This window comes from Nansenia antarctica (genome assembly GCF_963989245.1).
Source record: "Nansenia antarctica genome assembly, chromosome: 3".
In the NCBI taxonomy this organism is placed as follows: domain Eukaryota; kingdom Metazoa; phylum Chordata; class Actinopteri; order Argentiniformes; family Microstomatidae; genus Nansenia; species Nansenia antarctica.
The window spans coordinates 18,038,691-18,062,758 of NC_137688.1; the positions used below are offsets into that span (position 1 = coordinate 18,038,691).

At 44.7% G+C, this 24,068-nt stretch overlaps 2 protein-coding genes across 2 annotated transcripts in view; both read left to right on the forward strand.

Moving 5' to 3' along the window:
- spock1 (SPARC (osteonectin), cwcv and kazal like domains proteoglycan 1) overlaps window positions 1-2,576 on the forward strand; it is a gene marked incomplete at both ends in the record, with an annotated part of 176,524 nt that extends 173,948 nt beyond the window's left edge. The window contains 2 exons of the mRNA XM_080526994.1: window positions 270-407; window positions 2,380-2,576. Of these exons, the coding sequence (XP_080383120.1) occupies window positions 270-407; window positions 2,380-2,576 (335 nt within the window). The remainder of the gene's footprint in view (window positions 1-269; window positions 408-2,379) is intronic.
- Window positions 2,577-12,155: 9,579 nt separating this feature from the next.
- On the forward strand, window positions 12,156-23,859 carry etf1a (eukaryotic translation termination factor 1a; the record flags this gene model as incomplete). The annotated part of the gene is made up of 10 exons (XM_080526154.1): window positions 12,156-12,241; window positions 13,984-14,159; window positions 14,267-14,406; window positions 14,525-14,663; window positions 14,815-15,005; window positions 15,331-15,460; window positions 17,423-17,596; window positions 17,724-17,788; window positions 18,589-18,736; window positions 23,190-23,859. 10 exons carry the CDS (start codon window positions 12,156-12,158, stop codon window positions 23,270-23,272), a joined length of 1,332 nt encoding a protein of 443 aa, XP_080382280.1. The 3' UTR covers window positions 23,273-23,859.
- Window positions 23,860-24,068: the final 209 nt, after the last annotated feature.

Sequence of the window (24,068 nt, forward strand, 5' to 3'; positions counted from 1 at the left end):
TCCTCTCTGTTTCCCCTCTCCCTTCTATCTTTCAATCCCTCTTTCCTTCATCCTTTGTTCTTGTCTTGTCAAAATATGTCTCTCTCTTTGTCTCTCTCTCTCTGTCTCTCTCTCCCCCCTTTTCTCTCTCCCTCTCACGCTCCCTCTCTCTCTCACTCCCTCCCCCTCTCTCTCTCTTTCTCTCTCTCCCTCTCACGCTCCCTCCCTCTCTCACTCCCTCCCCCTCTCTCTCTCTTTCTCTCCCTCTCTCCCTCTCTCTCTCTCTGTAGGGGCCTATGTTCCTCGCTGTAGTGAGGAAGGCTACTTTAAACCAACTCAGTGTCATGGCAGCACCGGCCAGTGTTGGTGTGTGGACAAATATGGCAATGAGATCGCCGGCTCCAGAACACAGGGCAAGCCCACCTGTGGTAAGGCTACATCTCTATCACTGTCAACACACACACACACACACACACACACACACACACACACACATCCACACCCACATCCACACACACACACACACACACACATCCACACACACACACACACACATCCACATCCCCACACACACACACACACACACACACCCTCACACACACACACACACACACACACATCCACACACACACACACACACCAAGGTGCACAAGTACACATTAACATATTACAAGAGAGGTATCTTCACCACTTACTTACGCCAACATAGTCTGGATCCGGGGGATCGTTTCTGCAGACCAGGAAGTAGGGTCTGGGGGGCAATATTGTCTACCAGCGTTCGACCACCTGGTTTTGACGCAAGATATGTAAAAAATGTAAGATACATTTAGTTGTCTGCGGGGTGGTGGCAGATTGACCAACAGGTCGATCGCAACAGACACTTCATCTCAGAACATCCTCCAAGGCCGCATCGCACCAAAGCAAGATCAGCGGCGTAACAGTTCACTGAAGCACACAAGCCATACAAACACTGACCTCTCATAAAATAGTGCCCCAGTTTGAATAGAGCAGAAAAATATCCAAGGCCATTGATTATCAAAGTGGAATGCCACTAACTTTGAGTGGTTAAGGTTTGCCATTAACTTTCAGTGGTTAAGGTTTGCCATTAACTTTGAGTGGTTAAGGTTTGCCATTAACTTTGATTGGTTAAGGTTAGGTATGAACTTTGAGTGGTTATGGTTTGGCATTAACTTTGAGTGGTTAAGGTTAGGCATTAACTTTGAGTGGTTAAGGTTAGGCATTAACTTTGAGTGGTTACGGTTAGGGTAAGTTAAAATGTAGCAACATTCAGGTTACACTTCAGGCGATTTCTGCTTCCACCACCTCATTATGGGATGTTCTGCCTTCAATATTTACCTGCCAGGACAGCGAGATAACACGACTGCACTGATTGTATTATTTGGTCTGCAGAAATGTTCCCCCAGAAAGTAATCATTTGAAGACACACACACAGACAAACACACACCCATCGACAAGCAGAAACCCTTCCAGCATTATGTCTGTCTTGGAGGGTGTCAGTGTATGTGAATCATCTCTTTGATATGGGTACGGTGCTGTGTGTGTAAGTGTGTGTGTAAGTGTGTGTGTAAGTGTGTTATCTCTGCCAGTGTTATCTGGGGTGCTAGAGGCAGTCCATAGAGCCTTTCTTTAAAGATACTGCTGCTGTGCGTGGCAAGCATCTCAATGACAAGGTGTCTGTGTGTGTGTGTGTGTGTGTGTGTTCATGTTTGACATTCAGCTCAGCCTCAAATAACACTTTGACTGTTATTACAGGAGTAGAGGTTGTTTTAATCACATTGTCTCGTTGTTGTTGTTGTTGTTGTTGTTGTTATTAAATGATGTGTGGGTGCTCATATCCCTGAAACATTGTCCCATTTACAAGACAACTAACCTTCAGTGACAATTGCATGACTCAATGGAACCTGTCTGGAATCCTGTCTGGCTAATCGAAGCTTTGTATTCACCAACTCTAGAAACCAGCTTCTGCCTCTGAAGTGTGTCTGTCTGTCTGTCTGTTTGTCTGTCTGACTGTCTGCGTGTTTGTCTGTCTGTCTGTGTGTCTGTCTGTCTGTCTGACTGTCTGCGTGTCTGTCTGTCTGTCTGTCTGTCTGTCTGACTGTCTGCGTGTCTGTCTGTCTGTCTGCCTGCCTGCCTGCCTGCCTTTCTCTTCACTGTCTTCCCTCTGCCTCTGACCCATTTGTCTGTCTGTCTGTCTGTCTGTCTGCCTCTGACCCATGTGTCTCTGTCTGTCTGTCTGTCTGCCTCTGACCCATGTGTCTGTCTGTCTGTCTGTCTCTGACCCATGTGTCTGTCTGTCTGTCTGCCTCTGACCCATGTGTCTGTCTGTCTGTCTGTCTATCTGCCTCTGACCCATGTGTCTGTCTGTCCATTTCTCTTCAGAGGAGGACCAGGAGACTTCGGGGGATTTCGGAAGCGGGGGTGCGGTCGTTCTCCTTGACGACCAGGAGGAGGAGCCACCACGCACCGGGAGAAGCCGGCAGAAGCAGAGGCGGGGCCGGATCCACCCTCGGGGGGCGATCGAGGACGATGAGGACGAAGGAGACGACAAAGACGACGAGATTGGCTACGTCTGGTAGCTCCCACCCCACCGCTCTCCCGTCAGCCAACCAGGGACCTCTGTTAACTCTGCACAGACCTGAAGCCATTCCAGCTTCCCACCCCGTCCCCTCTACCTGTGCCCCCACCCCCCTTAACTCCCCTGGTTTAATCGCTGTACTCCCTTTCTTTCCTGTGTTCCCCCCCCCCTCCCTCCCCTCCATATAACAGACCTGGTCAATTCAAACAAAGACTGTCTAGTCGCTTTTACAGTTTCTGCTTCAACTGTCTCCAAAACCCTTCAACCGTTGACTTCTTCTGACACACAGACATTTCTATCTCCTTGCTCTCCGATCTTTTATTGCCTCCCTCTCTCTCTTGCTCTCCTCTTTCTCTTTCTCTTTTTCTCTCTCTCTTCGCTTTCTTTTCTCTTTCTCTCTCAGTCTCCGTCTCTCTTTCTCTCTCTCTCTCTCCCCTTTCTCTCCTCTCTCTCTCTGTCTCTGTGTGTCTCTCCCAGAGCCTCTAGTCTGAATGCGAGGCCAGGGATGCGTTTGGATGTAAATAAGTCGCCTAAACAGGAAGATTCTGTGTCACGTTCCCTGTCCTTCCATCAAAGATTCTCATGTTCTATGTTCCACTGCTGGACTCCCCCCCCCGCCCCCCGCCCCCCCCTCGTTCTAGAATGTTTCTACAATGCCCACCAACACCACACTCTTGGGGTCCCCGGAAAAGTTTGATAGGCTCTTGGGTGGAGGATCTTTCCTTGCTGTTCATGAATGTTCCAGAGTGCCCTAGAGCCAGCGAGAGTAAAGGTGTGTTGTTTTGTGCATGTTCCCTACTACCTGTGAAAGACAGGTCCACTGAGGTCAGCTGCAGTTCTGTATGCGTCTCAGAGTGGACGTGTGAGACGTGTGGGTTTATTTAGTGATGATGCCTTTGCAGGCTGCCGCCGCGCTCGCCCTTCTGTCGCTGTGTTTCATGCTGTGAAGTCTTTCTCTGCTGCTCCCTTCAAAGTCAGGAGACAGACGTTCCAGTCCAAGTCGGACAAAACAATCCCCTTGAGAAATGAGTCACGGGCTCAGTAGAGAGCGACCAATCTCCCCTCCTCAGCTTTACAGTGCAACATTTCTGTTCTTTAGACCCATGTTGTTGTTGTTATTGTTTTTTTTACCCAATTTAGTTTTCTGGCTTGTGTTGCATTTACGGTTCAGGGTTTGTCAGGCACTATGCAGGACCTTCAGAGCAGGAATCTTATGCTGGTCACAGTCACACAAAGCGCATCAGTCGTGACATTTCCCCCGATGCTCGACAAATCAGCATCCTGCTCTAGACAAGGACACAAAGGGAAAATTGGAGAAATGCTTTCAACATCTCTCTTCGAATGATTTTGTTCATAAAAGCAACAGCGTTTAAAACGATCACCTCAGCGTACAAGGTTTGCTTGTCGTATAGTTGTGTTTTCTGTTTCTGGTCGAGTAAGTTCCTCTCTGCACTTCTGACTGGAGGAGCAAAACACTCTAGTGTCTGTTTGTTCTTATTCTGAACAAGGAACTAGAGTAATTTGTTCTTCCTTTATGCTCAATCTTACTCACCAAGTTACGGAGTTAGACACCAAGGTTAGAAATGGTTCAAACTTCCACAACCTGTATACAATATATAAGCACACCCATACAATATTCAGTGGCATTCCACTTGATAATCAATGGGATATTTTTCTGCTCTATTCAAACTGAGGCACTACTTTATGAGAGGTCAGTGTTTGTATGGCTTGTGTGCTTCAGTGAACTGTTACGCCGCTGATCTTGCTTTGGTGCGATGCGGCCTTGGAGGATGTTCCGAGATGAAGTGTCTGTTGCGATCGACCTGTTGGTCAATCTGCCGCCACCCCGCAGACAACTAATCAGAGCACTTCTTTCAGTCTGGGTTCAGTCAGGCTGCACTGACGGTTTCATCTTCATCTGATACAGACGTTCGGTTGCAGACACACAACTAATTAGAAAACGGTCTATTGCATGCTACCTCGCTTTGCTCACTTTCGAATCTCTCTCCTTTTCTCTCTGTTTTTCACACTGGGAAAGTGTCAGTGACTTTTCTCGTTGAGGCAATCTTCTCTTTTACCTCATTTCCCTTATTTAGTTTTTTATGACTGGAAGATTGCTCCCCTGTGTGGCTGTGGCTGTCTCAGCCCAAGGTCTCTCTGGGGACTAGTCATATAGCCAATGATTGGGGGGGGAAAGGGGGCTTGTGGGTAATGGGTGGCCATTTGACGCCAGTGGAGGCAGCCTTTCATCTAACTTAGCTCCCAGAGGATGCTGGGAAATCCGCGGAAAGACTTAAGAGAGGAAGAGGAGCTCAAGGGATGATGAAAGTGATGGTGTTGGTTTTTTATCTCCCCGAATCTTTTTCAACTCTGTCCTTTTCTCTTCTTTTTTTTTCTTACCCGGCACTCCCTTTTCTCCCTTCTCTCTGTAATATCCTCTTCCATCTGTTTCTATAAACCCTCAGCACTCTCTAACGATGTCATTATACACATACAGTACATATCTACATGATGTATTCAGTAAGGATTGATTTCAGCTCTGCTCTACGCTCCTATTAGACCACCACATAATCTCAACTGATCTCTACTGTTCACTGCCTCACAGTGAACTATCGTTCTGATATTGATTGGTTATCTGTTCGCCTCATCAATAACATGCATGATAGACCTTTCGTGTTTTGACCCCTTTGCATCATGAAGCGTAAACACATGCACTCGCTCAGTCTGACCTCTGGGGGTGTATGTCGACCAGAGAGACAACGGCACCCACTGATTTGGCATAAAACATACACATAAGCACGCACGAATGGATGCACACACACACAAACACACACAGACTGTAACATACTTGTAACATGTGTGTATAAAGTCATGTCTTGCTGTAGCAGTGTACGGCCACTTCTAAACGCCACCTGGCCTCCGCGTTTGCCCTCTCATGATCCATCAACAACGCTTGCCCTGTGTGGATGTCCCTACTGTCCCTACTCTGCCTGGCCTGCTTGTGTAAAAAGCTAAGACCCCCCCCCCCCTCTCTGTTTGGCCTGTGTCCCTTGGACATCAACAAAAGCGCAATAACCTCCACTTCCTTGGTCCTACTCATCTTCAACCTGTTCCAGGCAATTACTGGACTGTCTACACACACACAAACACACACACACACACACACAGACTGCACACACTATACCTAAATACAGTTCTAGTACGACAGCTCTGCTACTCAAAACACACACATAAAATGGCCATATTTGCAAAAGTCTTTGTTAATTCTATATATTTTTTACTTTGTAAAGAGAAAAAAATACTAATGTTAAAGGGATGTAATATATTGCCGTGTGAAAGCACTGTGGCTTTGTCCAGTTTTCATTTAAAAGACTGAGGTGTGTAAATTGATTGTCCTTAATGTAGCTAGAGTCCTGTAGCTCTTTTCCCTAGAAGCATAGTGTAGTTGGGTTTTTTGAATGTCTTATGTTTCCCCTTCTGGAGTTATCATGGAATGTTGATGTAACGGGCTGAAAAAAATCTTGATTTTATTGTAACAGTTCCACAATGTTTGTCTGAATAAATTTAAGTCTGTCCTGTCCTGTAACTTCTGTGTGGTGTCCTTATTGGAGTGACTTGAATGACGCATGAATAGAAATACCAGCACACTCAATAACATACACACATGGGACATTCCACTAGGCACATCCAATAACAGCTACACAGCCCCAAATGGGTACTCATGCACACACAGACACACACACACACACACACACACACACACACACACACAAATGCACACACAGACACACATACATCAACATGAGCTTTGCATGCTCTAATGATTTCAGCCATACCCCAGGTTTAGGAGCTTTGTGTTAATGCATTCAAAACAGCTTATTCTTCATCTAAAAGGCAATCACTTATCGATCTGTCCCCACCGCGATCAGTCAAGGTTAAATCACTTCACCAGACATGCTTTTGTCTTCATTTAATACGCTATATTAAATCCATTGATTTCATAATGCCCTTTTTGTACTCAATTTGATTTATGCAGTGGGAAAGAAATCAATTTCTTGGTCTCTCTCTCTCTCTCTGCCTTGCTCCATCTCTTCTGCCCACTCCCTCTCCCTATATCCGTCCATCTCAGTGAGCCTGTCATGGGCTGTGGCTTTGTCATAGTGATTTCAGACTGCTTTGAAGCTGTGATCTGTGAGTGATGCCGTGGATTATACTGTATCCGATGAAGTCACTGGTTTAAAAACTTCATTTCTGAGGGGTTGAAATCCGAGGAGGCACCCGGCACTCTTGTGCTCAGTAACCGTCACAAACTGGAAGCTTTCAGAATGCGTTCACTGTGCCTCAGGATCGGGTCGTCGGATCGACAGCCATTTTACTAATGCATGGAGGTTGGATTGTGTATGGCGTAGAGGCTAGGTTGAGGCTGGGTTGAGGCTGGGGTTGAGGCTGGGTGGAGGCTGGGTTGAGGCTGGGGTTGAGGCTGGGGTTGAGGCTGGGGTAGAGGCTAGGTTGAGGCTGGGTTGAGGCTGGGTGGAGACTGGGGTTGAGGCTGGGGTTGAGGCTGGGGTAGAGGCTAGGTTGAGGCTGGGTTAAGGCTGGGTCGAGGCTGGGTTGAGGCTGGGTTGAGGCTGGGGTTGAGGCTGGGTTGAGGCTGGGTTGAGGCTGGATGGAGGCTGGGGTTGAGGCTGGGTGGCGGCTAGGTTGAGGCAGAGTTAAGACTGGATTGATGCAGATTGTACGAAACAGCTACTGCACACGCTACTCTTTCTAGTGTCCCCCTGCAGACTCACGCCAAACATAGACACTCCAAAAGCCCCCAGGGATCCTGTTAGGCTGGTAGCAGCCATATGGTAATCCTTCTGTTCCTCTGACAGACAGCAGGCTTTATCACTGCGATGTGTTGACGTGGCGTCATGCAGACCTGGATTGACAAGGCAGATCCCAGTTGTCAAACCAGTTTCCAAAGGGATTGTCAGATTGATTCGTCGAGGCATGGATTGTCCAATGTGTCCAAAAACTTCGCTTAACTCTCTCTTTGCCCTCAAGCTTGACGGTTTTAATGCCAATTATGTTAGAGAGGAAAACAGAGGGCCGCCTACCTACCACAGGAACAGGTTATTGGGTTGTTTAAAGACTCTACGAGATTAGGGCGGGACGCTAGATCTGAACTCCCTCAGATGTCCAAAGGTGATTGGTTCATCCCCCTGTCACTCCGTCAGCAGTGGAGGCAGGCACTTTCTGGTCCACATTATCTTTCGGATTGTCCGTGAATCAGATCCATCATTAAGATAGACTGTGTCCTAGCCTCTCTAAATGGACGTTATGGGACATAATCCACTGTGTTAATAAAGTGATAATAGCCCAACACAACGTGGACATGGACAGGAGCGAGCCACGACCTCCATTTCTGAAACTCTCATTTATATTTATGACGCCCCGGCTCTCTGTTCCTGATTAATCCACTTAATATTTGGAACCAGAATCCGTAAATCTCCCGTCTGCCTCTGAGGAGACAGAAAAAGAGAGGGGAGATGTGACAAGAATGTTGACTCAGAGATTAGGCAGAATACACACGGGCGTGCGCGTGCACACACACACACACACACATACACACACACACACACACACACACACACACACACACACACACACACACACACATCAAATCTCGGCTAAAGCGCCTCAAATCTTGGCACCCACAAACACTGTAACACACTGCTGCATTGCACACAAGATAAGAGCTCAGACACACTCACAACACACACACACACACACACACACACACACACACACACACACACACACACACACACACACACACACACACACACTCCATATCTGGAGAAGATCCATTTTTAGTGGGAGTTTAGTGGCTATAAAAAATTAATAGGATCCCCCTCTCTCAATGTGCCGGAGACACACTGAGTCAAAAGATTAGCGTCAAGCAAGTGCTGCAGCTTAATACCCTCTGAGGGGTTCAAAGGTTTCATCATTCTTCTGGAGAGTCGTGCCACACACTACAAAGAGAACAAGTGTTTGTTCAAGATGAACAGAGCATTAATCTTTCTGGACACGATCGCCGGGTTTGTAGTGTCAAAGAAACAAAAATGAAAGTTGTTTGATCGCTTCTATTTCCTCACCTATAATTGACATCAAGGGTGCGTTCATAAATACGATCTGAGAGCGCCGGAGCGCACCCGGGGTGGTCTCTGGTCGTTCGGAAATTCAGAGCGCTCAGAACGTCCCCGTCTGGGAGCACTCAGAGCAACACACTGGGCGCTTTGATTGATAAGACGGTTTCTCCGAGCGTCTGAACATTCCAATCTAAATGTCAGAGCAAGTCGATGCAAAATGTTATGGTTGCGGCTTGATTGGTACTCTAACTCTAGAGAGTGTTATTCCACACGCATCTATACGTATACGTGTGACAAAACAGGTAATAATCATGTTTATACATGGGATGAATTAACGTTCATTTGAATTCATTTAAAAAAATGAAAATGGCAACGTTAGTTAACAAGTAATAACAATCTACTGTCAACATCACTAAAGTTAGCAACAGAAAGCTAGATAAATTCAACATTAATGACATGATGATAATGTAAAATTGTTGGCCGCCAGCGAAATGATGGTAATATTATAGTAGGCGGCCTACCATCTTTACAGTTAGTAAATTAACTGATTTCAGATCGCTCAATGATATTGAAATCAGAGCAGATTTCCAGAGCGTATTTATGAACACACCAAGTCATTTGTCATCTTTCTAAACCGAAGCAGATTTTTTTTTTTGCGCGAGTCTGTGTGCCTGTTCATGGGTGGGTGCCAAGACCCCCAGTCCCCCTTACCCCACCCAGGGTGGCAACCATCCTCCCTACCCCACCCGGGTGTCCCTCCTACCCCACCCGGGTGTCCCTCCTACCCCACCCAGGGTGTCCCTCCTACCCCACCCAGGGTGGCACCCCTCCCCTTCACAGAGCACAGTGATGCCCTTGAACACCCCCCAGTGTGGCCCATCCATCCTATACCCCCCCCCCCCCCCCCCCACAGCAGATGGCCACAAATAGAAAGTGGAGCAGAGCGGTTCTGATGGCATCTGTGAAGGGTCAGTCCTGCCATCACCCTCCCTCCCTCACACACACACCACCCTCCTCACTGACCAGTCACCACACAGATGCCACGGGTGCATGGGCAGCCAACCTCTCTCTGGCATAGCGGTCCATATACTGTACATTACCAGACACAGTCTGGTGAAAAGGTCCGCATGTCTGCAATTCTCAAGTCACGCAAATGACCAAAAAGCTTATTTTAAAAATTCTAAGTGTTTTTCGTTTTTTTTGCATACTATTCTAATTCCCTCTCTTCACTGTTGTCTTTTGGACTCTCTGATCTCTCCACTCCTTGAAACTGCTACAGAGTCTGCTGAGAGCAGAGAAGCCCATATCCTCAGTGACGTCAGCAGACGGGTCTGTTTCCAGAGGACAGATTACAGTTCTAATGGCAGACAGATGGTGATGAATTGGTGTTTATATTGAGCTAGACCTTTTCTGCATAATTTTCTATCTGTAGTATGGTTATCAGTGCAGTCTGGAAACAGGAATTAAAACGTGTGTCTATGGGTGGGTGGTTGGGTGTGTGTGTGTGTGTGTGTGTGTGTGTGTGTGTGTGTGTGTGTGTGTGTGTGTGTGTGTGTGTGTGTGTGTGTGCGTGTGTGTGTGTGTGTGTGTGTGTGTGTGTGTGTGTGTGTGTTGGAGTGTATGAGAGATAGATGTTCCCAGATGCACAAACTAAAATACTGATCACAGTATTACCTGTTTTTTTTTTCTCCAATCAATTACTTTCTCAATCTCATAATTTCAGATAAAATCTGATACACTTCATTTCCATTTCTGTCTGTTGTCGTCCATTTCTGTCTGTCTAAAAGAGATTTGTCTAATGTTAATTCTAGTCGCTTTCTCATGCACCTCACATGCAAGTATGGACACAGGAAGGGGCACGCCTACACAATTTGTCTAGTGTCTAGTAGTGAATCAATGCCGCCATCTAGTGGTGTAACACGGTATATCACATCATCTCATACCAGATGCGTTGTGCTTGTGAGGGGTTAGTGGTTTTTCATCATCTTATCAGCTTGCAAAGTACTTGCAGATGGTGAGCCGTCTGTCACTGAAGGAGGGTCGTGAGGTGATCGGGAGGGCATCATGGTAGCGGCTGAACCTTATTGTAATTACAAACAATAGTTCCTATTAAATTGCTCACACATTGTTTCAACCGCTGTACATATGCAAGAAAGTAACAAGTTGCCGATGTCACCATGTAACCATAATGGTAAGGATTTTTTTTTTTCCTAGTACATAATTACCATTGATTTATCAAGAATGTTAATAGGGATTCAACATAATTATCGCAAAAGGAGAACTGTTGGACTACAGCTCCCATAAAGTATACGGAATTACCCCATCCAATTGTCGGTGTTATTCGAGCGCTCCAATCATCGTGCAGTAACGTAATGAGCACTCTGGGGTTTGACCAATCAAAAATGCATCTCGACATTTCGACGCGATTTTACAGGAAGTGGGGAAAATCCAACAAACCACCTCCCACACGTGAGCTCCTTCGCACCACGCGCAGCCTGTTAGCAGAGAGGAACCGGTAGCGGTGTTGCCAGATGGGATTGGCAACATCCAGTCTAACCACGGTCTAAAAAAACAGCCCGAACGTAGCCCGATTGGAAGGAAAACCACCCGATCTGGCAACACTGACCGGTAGGAGAGACAACGTCATTCCGACGACCACCCGAGTCACAGCCACCCTCGGCAGCAGCAGCGCAGAGACCGAGAGCGGTGCGTGGCTCTGGGCAGGTAAGGTGTCATGTGTGTCTGCAGACGGGGGGTTGACAGTCAGCTGGATCATTTAACGTGTGTTGTTGTTGTCGTGGGGGGCGAAAGGTGGTCGACGACGTTAGATAATGACAAGGGGGGGGGGGGCGCTACGGCCTGGGTGGGAAGATTGGAAGATTGCGTAGGCCTCGTTTTTTTTCCGCGCACTTGACTTTACTAAACACAAGCGCTACTCTGGGTACAGTCAGTCTTTCTCTCCTGGCCTGGTGGTCCACCCCGGGGGGAGTAGTTGCCTCTCGTACACCTCCGCTAGCTCGGAGAGGGGTCGCAGAGACTGGCCGTCAACACCGTTGAGTCCCTTTTACAGCACCGTTTTCACACCGATGTCTGTAAAGTGTTCGTCGCTGTTTTTCTTTTAAACCACAAAATTTTAGCATTTTAGCTTTTTAAATCATAATACTGTTTTTCTTACTATTATTTTTAAATGACTATACTTTTTAAATAGGCACTACATTTTATAAACACTGTTATATCTGTCTGTTTTTATTGTATGTATGTGACCTATGTGTGTTTTTAATGTGGATAACGTATTCATGAACTGCACAAAGCCTGTCAAAGGAGAATTTCTGTCACTCTGTGACAGACAATAAAGCAATCTTGAATCTTGAATCTTGAATCTTGTTCACCGTATAGGTTCTCCTCTTTCCTCCCCCAGGTGAGGCTGAAGCGAATACAACAGAAAGATGGCTGACGACCCCACCGCGGCAGACAGGAACGTGGAGATATGGAAAATCAAGAAGCTGATTAAAAGTTTGGAAGCTGCCCGCGGGTGAGTGGTTGAATACCCCGGGGGATGATGGGGAGTTGGAAGAGACGGTGGTTACGAGTGACCGGCAGTGTGAGTGGGGTCGCCACTTCACAACAACAGCTGGATGAGTGGGGCCTGAGTGTCTTGGGAGTGGTAGTTTAGCTCACTTTTGCTTAGCTGTCACTGTCGCCTGAGATATGATCTGGTTTTACTGTTAGGGCGGGACTGTGTTGTTTTTGTATGATTGCTGTTCGGGGAATGTTGCGACATGTTTTTTTGATGATGTGGAGCATATAGGATGAGGACCTATATGGGACCATATGTACTTTATATACTGAAGAATGTATGCACTCACTGCTATGGAAGTCCCTTTGGATAAAAGTGTCAGCTAGTAAATGGCAGTGTTACTGTCAATGGAATGTTGAGTCATATGTATTGGGCAGTCCCCGCATGTTTCCAGATCGTTGGCTTGCTGTCAAGATACGACATTGTGTCTTGTGTGTATGTGTCTGTGTTGTGATCTGAAAAGCTCGCTACGGCTCTGTGCTTATGGTCAGCAGTAAGCCCAGAATCATGGCGTTAAACGGTTCCAAAATGTCGTGGCTAGCCTTCGGTGTCGTAACTGTGAGAAGACTTGTCAAAGGTGTTTTTATTGGGTTTTTACAAAAACTCAACACCATGTATACCAAGTATACAATCGATCAATCATCAAACAAACAATCAAACAACATTTCAGACAATCAGACATTACATTCAACAACAACCAACGTTCAACTAACTAAAGTGCTCAGTGTTCAGTGTCCAGTGTCCAGTGTCCAGGAAGACTTGTCAAAGATGACAGACCGCTTCGACTACACTAGTAACAAGTTTTTCACACCTGAAACTGTATTTGAGTTTCTACCGCAGAATGAACTGTCCTCTTGAGTCCACACCTATGCACCATGGATCACCAGTTCAGTTGTCCTCCTATATTCACACGCCAGGCTACCTGTGTGTGTGTGTGTGTGTGTATCTGTGTGCACCGTCAGCGTGTATGGTGTGCGGGTGGGCCATTGACCAGGGCAGTGTGAATGGAAGCACAGTGTGGCTGAGGGGAACTTTAACCCAGTCCTTGGTGTCAGGGACGGAGCCTATTGTTCAGTATGTACGCTGTACGCAGCACCCCTTTTTGTTCACCTTTCAGTGGTCCCGTGGTCCTCTGTGGCTCAGTTGGTAGAGCATGGTGCTAACAATGCTTAGGTTGGGGGTTCGATTCCTGCTGGGACCATATGTACTTTATATACTGAAGAATGTATGCACTCACTGCTATGGAAGTCGCTTTGGATAAAAGTGTCAGCTAGTAAATGGCAGTGTTACTGTCAATGGAATGTTGAGTCATATGTCATGGGCAGTGTTATGGACATATTGTACTTATGACTGGTAGGTGTTCTGTCAGAATGCAGTTCAAGAAAACAATAATGGAGAGTGTAATGTTTCACATGGAGAGGGGTGAGTAGAATTGAGTAACCACAAAAAGATATAATTTGCGCTGGGCTTTTTGCAAGTCATTTGATTAGATTGGTCTCCTAACATAAAATTATTCTTATTCTGTGTGTGTGTGTGTGTGTGTTTCAAGTTTTATTGTTACGTCACAAGTGTAAGAGAGTATAATTCTTAGGCTTCGGTTCCTGACCGATGACTGTGTGTGTGTGTGTGTGTGTGTGTGTGTGTGTGTGTGTGTGTGTGTGTGTGTGTGTCTGACCACGTCTCCCTCTCTCCCCCAGTAATGGCACCAGTATGATCTCCCTGATCATCCCCCCTAAGGACCAGATCTCCAGAGTGGCCAAGATGCTGGCGGATGAGTTTGGCACTGCCTCCAACATCAAGAGCAGAGTCAACCGGCTCTCTGTCCTGGGGGCCATCACGTCTGTCCAGCAGAGATTAAAGCTCTACAACAAGGGTGAGCCTGTGTGCTTTGACCTCCACACAACAAACATTTACAGCGATAACGATGGTTGTGGGTCCTGGTGAGTAAAGTCCTGTTGCCCCGCTCTCTCTCTTTTACAGTGCCACCTAATGGTCTGGTGGTGTACTGCGGCACCATCGTGACAGATGAAGGCAAAGAGAAGAAAGTCAACATTGACTTTGAGCCTTTTAAACCCATCAACACCTCCCTGTACCTCTGTGACAACAAGTTTCACACTGAGGTGAGAGGTGTGTGTGTGTATGTGCGTGCGTGTGTGTGTATGCTCTTCAGTGATGAAGTTTAAGAAACGAATATCAAATGATCTCTTTCTACCCCCCACCCCCTTTCCTATCCTCCAGGCGTTGACGGCTCTGCTATCTGACGACAGTAAGTTTGGCTTCATCGTAATCGACGGGAGTGGGGCTCTCTTCGGGACACTCCAGGGGAACACAAGAGAGGTGCTGCACAAGTTCACCGTAGACCTCCCCAAAAAGCATGGTACGCTACCACACAGAGCTGAAGAAACGCCCGCCGGTGGTCCGACTCCTAAAACCACAGCCTCCTTCCCGACTACAGGCAGGAGAGCAATCGGAACGCTGCAGCATTAGTATGTGATTTTTCTCCCTCCCTCCCTCCCTCTTTCTCTCAGGCAGAGGAGGGCAGTCGGCCCTGCGTTTTGCCCGTCTGAGGATGGAGAAGAGGCACAACTACGTGAGGAAGGTGGCGGAGACGGCCTGCCAGCTGTTTGTGTCCAACGACAAGGTCAACGTGGCCGGAATGGTCCTGGCGGGGTCAGCCGACTTCAAGACCGAGCTCAGCCAGTCGGACATGTTTGACCCGGTGGGTGAGTGAGTGTGTGAGTGAGTGTGTGAGTGAGTGAGTGAGTGAGTGTGTGTGAGTGTGGTGAGTGAGGTGTGTGAGGTGTGTGAGGTGTGTGAGTGAGTGAGGTGTGTGAGGTGAGTGAGGTGAGTGCTTGAGTGAATGTGTGAGGTTAATGTGATAAGTGAGTGATGTGTGTATGTGTCTTTTGAAATTCATGAAGCTCACTACAATTGGATCATACTAGGATTATTGTTGCATCATCAATCCATGTTGTTATTGTCTGTCCACTGTGGTTGGCTAACCCCAAGGTGTGTGTGTGTGTGTGTGTGGTTTGTGCGTGCAGAGGTTACAGACGAAAGTTCTCAAGCTGGTGGACATCTCGTACGGAGGAGAGAACGGCTTCAACCAGGCCATCGAGCTCTCCGCAGAGGTCCTCTCCAATGTCAAGTTCATCCAGGAGAAGAAGCTCATAGGTGTGTGTGTGTGCGTCCGTGTGTGCGTGCGAATCGTCATTCTCAATGAAATGATATTCACTTACCCTACACCAGGGGTCACCAACTACATTTGTCCAAGGGCCAGAATTTTTCGAAGCATACACTGTGGGGGCCGGACTTATATTTATTTATTTTATTTAGGCATAATTAGCATATTATTGTTTAATATTTTCACTTTCTTTCAAAATGTATGTTATTAATGGCTTATTATCAGTGTTAACAGACTCCTGACACCTATACTGCAGCCAGCCACCAGGGGGCGATCAAGATATTTTGGCTTCACTTTGTTATTACACATTGTAATAATGTTCAGTTATCAATCATGCAAAATGTCACTCTCAAACAACATGAAGCGTAAAATTCACGTGGAAAACCGCAGCTTTAATGAGGAATGGACTGACAAGTACGCATTCATCTTGCCAACATTTAGTAAAGCAAAACCTGTATGCCTCATCTGCACTGAAACGGTAGCTGTTGAAAAACGATACAATCTTCGCCGTTACAATTATACAAGGCATGCAGCTTTCAGAGAATCATACCCTGAGAAGTCATACCCTGAGACCCGTCGCAGAAAAATTGCAAGCTTAAAAGCAACTTAAAAGCTGGATATGGACATGCCAATGGAATTATTAGCAGAACGTTATCTGAACGAGAGGGCAACTAGTGCATCTCTCCGGGCTGTCTGGGTTCTACAAGCATAACAAGCCATTTACCTCATTCATTTTTTGACTCAGAAGTTAGTTCTTATTTAAGTCACTATAATGTGCATGTGAAAAAATAGGCTATAACACGAAATGTTAAACAAGAGCATGTGGAAAAAAAAAACACAAAATGTTAAATGAGATCTATGAGTGTCCCCTCATTCTTGCATGCGAATAGGCGCTACGTCTGCCGCATTCCATTTAAAAGATGGGAATTAGTTTCAGCTTTGCTACTGCTATTTGTGTGGCGGCCTGGGAAAACCCTTCACATGGTGGCATTTTGACATTTTCATTTTTTATATTTCCATAAATTAGAAGTTCTCAGCTATTCATAACTGGTTGAATGACTGAGATAGCCCTTTATTTTAAAAAGTTATGAGCATTTTAATGTATCATGTCAAAAAAAGTGAAAGGCTTCAAACCACAGGATCGACGTGACGTTGACGTTAACGGTACGTCAAAGTGACGTTGTTTCGCTAGCAAACTACCCACCACAAAAACATAAAAATAAGTACTTTCTCTTTTGTTTTCTTAAAATGTTTATTCACCATAATGTAGTATGGAGTTCAAAGTACTAGAATACCACATAATATCAAAATCGCCGAAATAGGACATTTCCATCTATTTTTGCTCTTTGCCACAAACGAACGCCAGCGACATCCGACGGGTTTTCCCAGGCCACCACACATTTAGATGCAAGGTTGCAGCTTTGTGAATGAGTTAGGTCTGAATCGTCCTGCATTGGTAGAACCATATGAATCTATGCTATGGCCGCGTTCGTAAATTCGCTCTGAGAGAGTCAGAGCGTCCACGTGACTGCCTCTAGTCCAATCAAATTACTTGGTTCCATGACGACGTTGAATCCAGTGTGCGCTCCGACGAATTTACGAACGCGCCCTATATGTTCTAAACGGTATTTCCCTCCTCACATTTTCTGAATTCATTAATATTTTAAAAAACATAAATATTCCACGGGCCCGATGGGAAGCTTTGGTGGGCCGCATTCGGCCCGTGGGCCGCCTGTTGGTGACCCATGGTGTAGGTAGGGCGTCCTGAGGTTAGATTTGGAGTTCTCCCATTGTGTGATTGTGTGTGTTTCCTAGGGCAAGTGAATATCATTTCATTGAGAATGACGATTGTATCCCTCTCTTTGTCCACCCATCCGTCCTTAAAAATAATTTATTTTTTTATAAAAAAATAAAATAGAAATGTAATCTTTTTTTTTCTTCTTTCCCTGCAGGGCGGTACTTTGATGAGATCAGCCAGGACACTGGGAAGTACTGTTTCGGGGTGGAGGACACACTCAAAGCCCTCGAGATGGGTGCTGTGGAGATTCTCATCGTCTACGAGAATTTAGACACCATGCGCTATATTCTCCGTTTACACGGGGCAGAGAGCACTGGAACAGAGAAGGGTACGCACACTCACTCACTCTGCGATACATCCACTCCTCTCATGAAGCAGAGGAACGAATAAGCTCATGGAAACACACTTTGACATGTTTCATCCACCCCTGTGTTCACCTTCCCCTTGTGTTTCAGATGAGAAGACACTGTATTTAACACCGGAACAGGAGAAAGACAAGTCCCACTTCACAGACAAGGAGGTAAACCCTATTCTCACACACACACACACACACACACACACGTAGCCTTGATCACATTCATTCTCCCATAGGGCTTTCACACCGGCAAAGAACCGTGCCGGTTCTGGAACCGGCCTGCGCGTTCAGACCGAAGCTCAATTGGTTCGGAACCTGAAAAGTTGGTTCGCAGCGGGCACCAAAAAATAGTGGTTCTCAAGCGCGAACCAAAACGTAGAACAGTCACGTCGTCAGTGGGTGTGTCCTATTCTAGGCTGCAGAGACCAGCAAGGAGGAAGTAGACAAAATGTAATCTAATCTAAATCTAATCATTAGTGATCAAAAACAATATCAAAAGTGTCATTATTCTCTCTATCTTCCTCACATGCTCAGCAAACACACACACGCACACGCGCGCGGACATGCGCGAACGCGAATTTCGTAAGCCATTTCTATTCCAGTAATGGAGCAGCTGATTAGTAAAAGAACGCATATAGAAAGTGTCTTTTGTTTTGTTTCACAGAAAATTGTGTGTATTTCAGATACTGTAGTAGTGGAAGATATTATCCTCTTTTCCAGTGAAGTAGCTGCCATCTAGTTGTGAATTGTTTTGTTTATCCCGCCCCTTCATCACCCAGCATTGATGACGCGGATGGTTCAGGTTACACTGGTATGAACGCGGGCTCGTTCGCCAGACAGCACCAAGGTTCAGAGGTTTCCGAACGCGAACGCGAACCGGCACGGTTCTTTGCCGGTGTGAAAGCCCTACCAGTCACCTCTCACTAACCGTGTGTGCGTGTGTATTGATGCACCTATGACCATAGACTGGGCAGGACCACGAGCTGATTGAGAGCATGCCTCTGCTGGAGTGGTTCGCCAACAACTACAAGAGGTTTGGAGCCACGCTGGAGATCGTCACCGACAAGAGTCAGGAGGGCTCCCAGTTCGTCAAGGGCTTCGGAGGCATCGGGGGTGAGTACTAGGGGTGCAACGGTTCAGTTTGCCCACGGTTCGGTATGAACCTCGGTTTTTGGGTCACGGTTCACGGTTCGGTTTCGGTACGTGTTTTTTATTTTTAAAATGCTACTATTTATTTACAAGCTGTTACCGGTACTTTACTTTATTTAGCTTATACTTATGGAACTTTAACATTTAGACACATTCCAGAATATGACTGGTATATTGTATAATCTAAATATATATAAACAAAAAACACTTTCAAATGAAAAAAATTACATAAACACTTTCAAATGTGACTTGTTGTGGATTGGAACTACAGATCATAAGCTTTCAAATTATGTGTCATACATTGAAATCCGAAAAAAGATGACAAAGTTATATATATATATATCTATATACTAGAACTGAAAGCGGCAACTAACAGGCACGTAACATCCATGCTGTATAAATAAATATATTTGACTACCAGCAAGACACCGGAGCACTCGTATCTATAACAAACGCAGAGATTGTATGAGCCCCGCCGTCAGTCTAATAGGAGCGTCAAGCACAGCCTTTCCGTAGAAGTACATTTCTCCTTGTCTAACATTATATATCTAACGTTACATGTTTTAAGGCTGATCTGTGCATGATAGTGCTGCATTTTGACATAATTCTTATCGCATTTCCCCCCGTTGAGCTGTATACCGGCACTTATTAAAGTGAAGTGCTCTTATGACACTTAACTCCTCCTACTGTCTCCGCTCGTTCCTGGTCTGTTGTGTATAATGGAGAACGTATTCTACCCGTATCATACCGAACTTTTCAAATGTGTGCCTTGCTGAGCCGTACCGGTCTGGTCAATGGAAAAGCCCCATATGGGTCTGGAGAGAAACTCTGGAGAGAACTACACAGATAAGTTAACTAGACAGATAAGATTAACAGACTGTGTTTACCACCTCAAATTAATTAATTTATGCCCAGCCAAATCCATGTTTAGAGGTAGCTAGCTAACATTACATTGATCATACTCGTAAGACTTTTCACTTTTCAAAAATGCGGGTCGAGAGAGGACGCTTTCGCTGCTTGTTTTCGCCGCTTCTCCACCCGAAATCTAGATATACTTGCAGTATACAGAGTAGATTGTCCTACAAAGACACTTAGATTTAGATTTAGTTATCTAAAAAATAATTAGACCCCTATACTTTCTTTTATTTATTTTTTTGTTTCTTTTTATTTTACTACTCGATCTTTTCAGTCTGTAAAGCGTCTTTGAGTGTCTAGAAAAGCGCTATATAAGTCTAATGTATTATTATTATTATATATTTATATAAACACACACACACGTATAAACACTCACACACAGGCACACATTGGCAAATGCACACAAGCACGCATGCGTACACACACACACACACACACACACACACATACCTCCTCATACACACAAAAAAACATTGTTTCAGACTTTTATTCTGAAAAAAAAGTTGAGACTTTTATTCTTAAAAAAAAGTTTCAGACTTTTACTCCGATTTTTTTTTCCCAGACTTTTATTCAGATTTTTTTAAATTTAACTTTAATTCTGAAATGTTTTGGGGACTTTTATTCTGAAAAGAAGGTTCAGACTTTTATTCTGAAAAAAAGGTTCAGACTTTTATTCTGAATTTATTCTGAATCCCATGTTCACAGACTTCATCGATAACCGCCATTTTTAAACAGATTTCGCTCTCGGAAAATGTCACTTACTGTTTCTATAATAACTTATTAATAAAGATTTGAAAAATTATGATAACCATCTTATTATCTTAGTTTAATGTCATTTCAATGCATCATAGAACTTTTATTTACAAGCATAACAAAAAAATCGCTATTATGGCGATGTGCTGTGCCTATGCTAGACATGCATTGTCGGTGTGTGTGCACTGCGTTTATATCACAAAATGTACATTTGATAAGTAAAGGTAAGCTAGCTAAGTAAGTAATCTAGCTAACTATGATTGGAAACGAAGTACTATCCAGTTAGAATTATAGAAGATCTAGTTGTGTTTTCCTGCTGGTCTTGCTGCCTGGGTTTGAACAGACTTTGGGATCAACTACAACATCTTCATAGCCTAGCCTCATTATAACTTTGCATCCTCTGAAAAAAAATGGTGGGATGTCAGTATCTTTCGCAAAAGCAGCATTTAAATAGTTTAGTTTATGTTCAACTGGAAAAGGTGGTGATCACAGAATGTTGTGTTTTGACTCTGCTGGGATTTCGTAAAAAAAAAGTTTAAAAATAAAAGTCTGAAAAAAAAGTTTCAGAATAAAAGTCCTAAAAAAAAAAGTTGTCTGGTCTGTTGTGTATAACGGAGAACGTATCCTACCCGTACCATACCGAACTTTTCAAATGCGTGCCGTACCGGTCTGGTCAATGGAAAAGCGCCAATAGGGTTAAACTCTGTCATGAAACCGGAAGCAAACGCTGCTAACAAAACAGCGCTACGAACGTCTAAACTGTATTTTAATAACACCACAACATGCTGATAGAACATCAACATGCTAAAAACACATAACTACACATAATTAGATGATCACACAGTCCTTGCTTTTGAACACGTCCTAAAATTAAAGTATGTTTACAAGCCATGTATCACTTACCGTTAGCCTCAAACAATAACAATGAATCCATTCCACAAACGTTTCACGTGAGTGGTTTATGGTTTCACCAGCTGGCGTCACAGAAAAAGTGCCTCTTAGGACTAGTATATAATAGGAGAACAAGAAATGAAGTAAAAAGGCACTTTAGCTATGAGAGCATTTCTGCGACACACATTTCTGTTCACTGTTTTCATTCCCTCATCGCTGTATTCAATACCAAAACCATAATGAATGACTCCACAACGCAGATGTGTAGCAATTCAGGGCTTCCTCAAACTGTTGCCATGTTCTCAACTCCGCTCGCCATGAACAAACATCCAACTTTGAATGAAACACAGGATAAAACGAAAACCGCCACAGTTCACTAGTGTATTGAATAGGGATGCACGATATTATCGGCGCCGATATTGGGAAATTAATGTTACTAAATATTTATCGGTTTTATTAAATTTTAGCCGATATAGAGCCGATAATATGAAGCCGGAAATATTTCCGGTTCCGGTTGTCGCGCTCATGATGCTGCGCCTGCGCGTACAGCCATGCAGTCAATTAACGGTAAGCTAAGGTAAATAGATAGCCAATGTTAGCTAGTGCTAATGTTCACCATCTCTGTAGTCTGCTCTAAAATAAGCAATCAAACAGTGCAGGCAACCCATGCTGTTCTGTGAATGAGACGAGCTATTGACTGATGGCTTTCTACTGCCAAATCATATTATTACAGCAAACATGTCGGTAGTTTGGCATCTGTTCTCTGAACAACAAGGAGAGGCTCATTCCGACATTGACTTCTGTTTTCGTTTTCGCGATTTCAAAATAAAAGCGCCAGCTAAGCGTTGTTGAAAATGAATGACACGTCGCTAGTCAACTAACACAGCTTGTTTTGTGAGCCCGCTAACAATGTAAAGTAGTGTTCTAGTTAACTAGGTAACAAGGTAAAGTAGTGTTCTAGTTAACTTGGTAGCAGTGGGGATTACTCACCCAATCCATGCATTGCAATAGTTTGGCTTGACTAGCGAGTGTGATGTGATTTTCAACAATGTTGAAATGTATTTCCTTTTTTTTAAATAAATGAACATTTGAAGAGTCAGAAGTGTTATCTTTGTTGTGTTAACAATAGTGATGTAAGTTAGATTTGGTGAGATCACTATGGAATATTAAATCATCAATCTTTGCTCACTACAAAGCCTTTCTTACCTTCAGGTGTGCATGAACTACAGGTTATCAACTGTGAAATTATATCTGTTCTCATACCGGTTATCATATCGATTATCGGCCACGAGAAGCGGGTAAACATTGGTTATCGTTATCGGTTGGAAAAAATGCATATCGTGCATCCCTAGTATTGAACCGTGGAACGCAAACCGAACCGTCCGTAAAAAAACCGAGAACCGTAGCACCCCTAGTGAGTACAGTGTAGCCGTAGGGTTTGAACAGAAGCATCTGTCCTCTACTCCTCTAGAGAGCTTTTGCCGCTATCGCAGGTCGATGGTAGTCTGCGTGGCCTTTGTGGTGTTTTTTTTTGTGCTATTTTGGGTATTTAGCAGATGCCTTATTCCAAAGCAACAAATACATTTGACTAAGTAAGGGAATCATCTATCCACCAGTCATAGCAGGAAAAAGTAATCTATGCTCAGGCCAGAGGCCATTGGCAGTCATCATGCTTTTTTTTTATGACACAGAGGAAACCGTACAGGGGGTAGTAGTCTCAGGAGGGACAGTTATGGTGTGACAGGTGAAGTTAATCGTCAGATCCCTTCTGAGGTCAACTGGGTACAGTTGACTGGTGTGTGGTGCTGCTGGGGGCGATGCATCAGTCATGGCAGTTGTGTTTCTCCATCTCTCCCAGGGATCTTGCGGTACAGGGTGGACTTCCAAGGCATGGATTACCTGGGAGAAGACGACGAGTGCTTCGATTTGGATGACTACTAGGTAGTCAAGGGACTTTAATGCAAAACAAAGCGGATCAAAAGGATGGAAGATATAAGGAAAGAAGAAAAAAAAGCCACCTTTTGCAGCAAGTGTGAGGGGGTGCTGAATTGACCATATTGACGAGACATATACACTGTCATAAACATACATACATGCATACACACACACTAACATTCACACAAACTGAAGAGGGGTGAGATTTTCTTTCAATCCAGAGAGGGAGAAAACCTTTTCCTGAATAAATCCCTGCCTTAGAGTGCTGGTTCCTTCCCCTGGTTGGATTGGACACAAACTCCACTTTTTTTTTCTTCTTGTTTTCTTGTTGTTTTTCCCGCTCCATTTTGAATGAACACAACAGCAAGTTCCCAGAATTGTCGCCACCCCCCCCTGTCTGAAGGACACTTTGGACTCACTCCTCGCATATAGAAATCTATTTTTCTTTTCTTCCCTGGTTCTGTCCTTGCCTTCCCTCATCCTCTCCTGTTTTATTTAATTTTGTTTTTATTTTTTGGGGTGTTTCTTTCTCTTTCTTTTTTTTTACTGATAACTGCTGCTGTTGTATTTTATGAAAGTGGGGATTTTTTTTTACCTGGGTTTCTGTAGAGAAAGGGGGGGAGTATTAAAATTGAACTGCTGAAAACCATTGCTACCTCCTCATCCGCTGTGGTCTCAATCTTGTCGAGTCTGTTTTTCCTGGAGGAGCTTGCCCTTACCCGCTCTCCAACCAATTAAAATGTTTAGATTGTTTGGGCCAATAAGCATGTATGAATTAGTTACCTGTAGGATTTCTTAAATT